This window comes from Gossypium raimondii, chromosome 8 (genome assembly GCF_025698545.1).
Source record: "Gossypium raimondii isolate GPD5lz chromosome 8, ASM2569854v1, whole genome shotgun sequence".
NCBI lineage: Eukaryota > Viridiplantae > Streptophyta > Magnoliopsida > Malvales > Malvaceae > Gossypium > Gossypium raimondii.
The window spans coordinates 30049391-30053989 of NC_068572.1; the positions used below are offsets into that span (position 1 = coordinate 30049391).

The 4599-nt window shown below is 39.1% G+C and overlaps 1 protein-coding gene across 1 annotated transcript; it reads left to right on the forward strand.

Annotated features, from left to right (window-relative positions):
* Nucleotides 1–1933: 1933 nt before the first annotated feature.
* On the forward strand, nt 1934–4383 carry LOC128043022 (uncharacterized). Its single transcript, XM_052634816.1, has 5 exons — nt 1934–2545; nt 2625–2958; nt 3067–3248; nt 3348–3916; nt 4239–4383. The coding sequence occupies exons 1-5, from the start codon at nt 1934–1936 to the stop codon at nt 4381–4383; spliced, it is 1842 nt and encodes a 613-aa protein (XP_052490776.1).
* The last annotated feature ends 216 nt before the right edge of the window (nt 4384–4599 follow it).

Sequence of the window (4599 nt, forward strand, 5' to 3'; positions counted from 1 at the left end):
TTTAGAAAAGAGTTTGTCAGATAGCCAAAGAGAAAAAGGTGAATTAAAGGATAGGGTGACCGAGTTGGAAAGATCTCTTCGCCAGTATCAAAATTGAAACTCCGCAATAGAGTTGAAAGCAAGATTGAGCAAGATTGAGGAAATGAAGAAAAGAATAGAAGAGTTAGAAACGGCATTGCAAAATTGTGAGATCCGGATCGAGTACTTGGAAGCAAACGAAAGTCATAATAATAAATAGCTTCACTACTTTCAGAATCAAGTTAGGAGCAGAGATCATATTATGAGGGAAGCTGTGGTCCAGATTCGAGAAGTAGCTGATCATATACAGACTTTAGCGGTGTAGGCTGACATGTTGAGCGTGAGGTATGAGTTAGAGTCAGATCGGGGGCAAGAGTTAGCTTTGTTATTTAGAAAGATTAGAGTTCTGAGCAGTAGGTCAAAGCCTTATTTGTAATTCACTTTATGTAAAGAAATTTATTTTCTAGTAAACTTTCCTAAATGGAATTGAATCAAAATTAACGCCTTTTTTTTTTTGCATTCATTTCATGCATTGCATTGCTTCATATGCATTAAAAAATATTAAAAGATTCTAATTGATTTAAATCACTCCTCAGTTAATATAGAAACCAACCAACCCATCAAACAACGTTAAGGTACTCGAGCAAAACCTAAAGACATGGACCAAAGGATAGAAAGGCTAGAACAGTTCCAAAAATAAATGCAGGATCAACTTCAACAACAAATGAAAGAGCAACTCGAGAAAATTCAGCAGAATATGATGGAAAAATGATGGAATCTCAGAGGAAAATGATGACTCAGTTAACTCAGTTGTTGACTGGAGGAACTGATAAAGGAAAGGGCTCTGTGCTCAATGGTGAAGAAGGAGACAGTGAGGGACCTGTTTATCCCCCTAGCTTTACCCCTCAGCATGTTGAGGCATATCCGTGCAAATCTTTTTTCACCATCAAGCCTCAGCAGTTTCAGGCTGGTGCTGCAACACCAATGAATTTTCAAGTTGGATCAGGCTCTAACCCTGGAGACAACCTTGTTAATCCTGCTATCCCTGACTTCGATGAAACAGCTGGAAAAGAAAAAAATGAAGGATGAATTGCCAAAACAGTTAGAAGAAAAGTATAAATGGCTGGAAGAAAAATTTAGAGCAATGGAAAGTACTGAGAGCTACCATGGGATTGATGCTAAAGAATTGAGCTTGGTTCCGGATTTAGTACTCCCTTACAAGGTCAAAATGCCAGAGTTTGAGAAGTACAATGGAACTAGTGGCCCCGAAGCTGATATTACCATGTTTTGTAGACGGATGACTGGGTATGTTAATAACGACCAACTGTTGATACATTGTTTCCAAGATAGCCTCACAAGGGCAGCGTCCAAATGGTACAATCAATTGAGCTGTACAAAGATTAATTCATGGAGAGATATAGCACAGGCATTCATAAAGCAGTACAGTCATGTGACCGACATGGTACCTGATAGAATCACTCTACAGAACATGGAAAAGAAACCCGGTGAAAGTTTTAGGTAATACGCACAGAGGTGGAGGGAGGTTGCCATCCAAGTTCAGCCATCTCTTCTAGAAAGAGAGATGACCATGCTTTTTGTTGACACATTGAAGGCCCCATTTATCACACATATGTTAGGAAGTGCCACAAAAAGCTTTTCTGACATAGTTATGAATAGTGAAATGATAGAAAATGCTATGAGAAGTGGGAAGATAGATGCTGGAGAAAGTAGCAAAAGGTCGGCCTCGAAGAAGAAAGAAAAGGAGGTCAACAACACAAGCTCATATAGCAAGGGTTATTCAAAGATGATTACGGTGAATCAGCCGAGAAAGGTGTCTGTTAACCAATAAGATTCATCAAAACCGGGATCCAACATAAGACAAAACACGGAGAAGCTTCAATTTACGTAAATTCCAATGTCGTATAGGGAGCTGTATCAAAATCTATTTGATGCACACATTGTTTCCCCTTACTACTTAAAACCTCTACAACCTCCGTACCCCAAATGGTACGATGCAAACGCACAATGCAATTATCACGCGGGAGTCGTGGGGCATTCTATAGAACATTGTACTGCGCTCAAAAAGCTGGTTGAAAGACTCATAGGCATGGGTGTTGTTAAATTGGATGATTTGCCCAATATAGAGAATCCGTTACCTAATCATAATGATAATGGAATGAACATGATAGGTGGGAACATGGGTAGAAAAATCAAGAAAGATACCGCAGAAGTGAAAATTCCTTTAAGATGGGTCTGGAATAAGATGGTAGAAAGGGTGTTATTTGTCTTGGATTCTGAAAGAAGCTTTGGAGGGGTAAAAAACTACTGTGAGTTCTATCACGAGGAGGGACATGAGATTCAAGAGTGTATAGAATTTAGAGCCTTAGTTCAAGGCATGATGGATGACAAGGAGGTGGAGTTCTACGAAGAAGTTAAGGAAGAAGGAAGTATATGCGCATCTGAACCAATGAAGGTTCCAAAAGTAACTCATCCTGTAGTCATTATCTCGCGACCAAAGAATGATGAAGTGAGAACACCAGCAATGCCAAAGATCATAATTAAGAAACCAGCAACATTTTCTTACCAATACAACTGTCCCTGGAAAGGAGATTATAGAGGATCAAGGTATAGGTGCTTATCCAGAACCTGTGAAAGGAAGGGCCATAACAGTGGAACAAAAGAAGGGGAAAATAGCTGAGCCTGTGTTATTTATCAACGAGCCAGTGAAAGAGGAAGAAGCTGTGGAATTCTTTACATTTTTGAAGCACAGTGAGTATAATGTCGTCGAACAGTTGCATAAACAATCGGCTCGCATATCCGTACTAGCCTTACTCTTGAATTCAGAAGTACACCGAAGTGCGTTGATGAAGGTGCTGAAGGAGACCTATGTGGCCAATGATATTTCTGTCAGCAAATTGGATTGGTTGGCCAATAATATCAGTGCTGATAATTTCATATTCTTCAATGATGATGAAATACCACCTTGGGGCATGGGGTCTACTAAGGCTTTGCATATCACTACACGATGCAATGGGTATACTTTGCCAGGAGTGTTGATTGACAATGGATCAACTTTGAACGTGTTGCCATTATCCACACTTAACAGGCTTCCCATAGACAGCTCGCACATGAAAACATGCCAAAATATAGTGAGGGCGTTTAACGGTACAGAGAGAAAGGTCATGGGAAGAATTGAGATACCCTTATTGATTGGCCCAATAGTTTATGAGGTGGATTTTCTTGTGATGGACATCAAACCCTCCTACAATTGCTTATTAGGGAGACCATGGATACATTCAGTGGGGGTCGTACCGTCATCTTTACATTAGAAATTGAAGTTACTGTCAGAAGGTCGGCTGGTGAAAATAAACCCCAAAGAGGATATTATAGCGACTGTATCCAGTGAGGCACCATATGTGGAGACTAATGATGAGTCGGTGGAATGCTCATTCCGATCTCTGGAGTTTGTAAATGCAACATTTTTTCTTGAAGGGAGCAAAATCCTAGTGCCTAAAATATCCAAAACTACAGAGATGGGTTTGCAATTGTTGGTAGGGAAAGGAGCTTTACCCAGAAGAGGATTAGGGAAATACCTTCAAGGGAAAATTGAGGTTCCAGTGCTAAAAGAAAAACAAGACAACTTTGGCTTAGGGTACAAGCCAGATAGAGGACAGAGAAAGAAGGAGTTAGAAAGAAGGCAAGAAAGAAGAATGTCACGTTTAATTAGGGAGGAAATAAAATGGGAGCCAATGATAATTCCTTACATATCCAAAACCTTCGTATCTGGAGGGATCATTCATTCTGAGAGAAAGATACTGATTGAGGAAAGCATCGAAGAAACATTGGAAAATATACACATCAATGACCTAAATGAGGTTGCAAATGAAAAGAGGAGCTTGTTAGACATTTGTCCTTACGAACCTGGGAGTGTTCTAAATAATTGGACTGCGGAAGAAATACCTGAAGTCTTTAGAACTGTCTTAGAGTAATATTCAGAACAAACTTGTTGTTTTAGCCTTGAAATAATAAGAACTCTTTTGTGAAAAAAGGCCTATGTTCAAATATAATTATTTTAATAAAATACATCTTTGCAATTGTTTCAAGCAAATATTCTTTTATTTTTTCTATACGAGTAAATATATTAAATTATTCTTTCATTTATAATCATATTGCACAAATAATTGTACATAAATTCATGCATTCTTTTGTAACCATATCAGGTCCCTGTATATCAATGACGTGAATGGCGCTGCTACAAACTCAGAGTTTCCTCTTGAACGAAACATGTGTTTAGAGGGATCGCAGGACTTTGAAGGTGACGTAGATGGTGGTTTATCTTTGGACTTGTTAAGAATGGTAGAATAGGAAGAAAAACAAATTCTACCTCACAAGGAAGCAATAGAAGTTGTGAGCTTGGAAGAAGGAAAAGAGGTGAAAGTTGGAACTGAGATTTCCGCAAAGACAAGACAAGACCTCTTTGAATTACTCCAAGAATTCAAAGATGTCTTCGCATGGTCATACCAAGATATGCCCGGGTTGAGCACTGACATTGTAGTGCATCGCCTACCTATAAGGGAGGAT

What these genes read in the sequence shown, in the direction of transcription:
- LOC128043022 (XM_052634816.1), top strand. Translation starts at nt 1,934, where the DNA reads ATGTCGTATAGGGAGCTGTATCAAAATCTATTTGATGCACACATTGTT. An exon ending in TTGGTTGGCCAATAATATCA is followed by an intron (nt 2,959 to 3,066) that starts GTGCTGATAATT and finishes ATACTTTGCCAG; the next exon opens with GAGTGTTGATTGACAATGGA. An exon ending in TTGGCCCAATAGTTTATGAG is followed by an intron (nt 3,249 to 3,347) that starts GTGGATTTTCTT and finishes TCTTTACATTAG; the next exon opens with AAATTGAAGTTACTGTCAGA.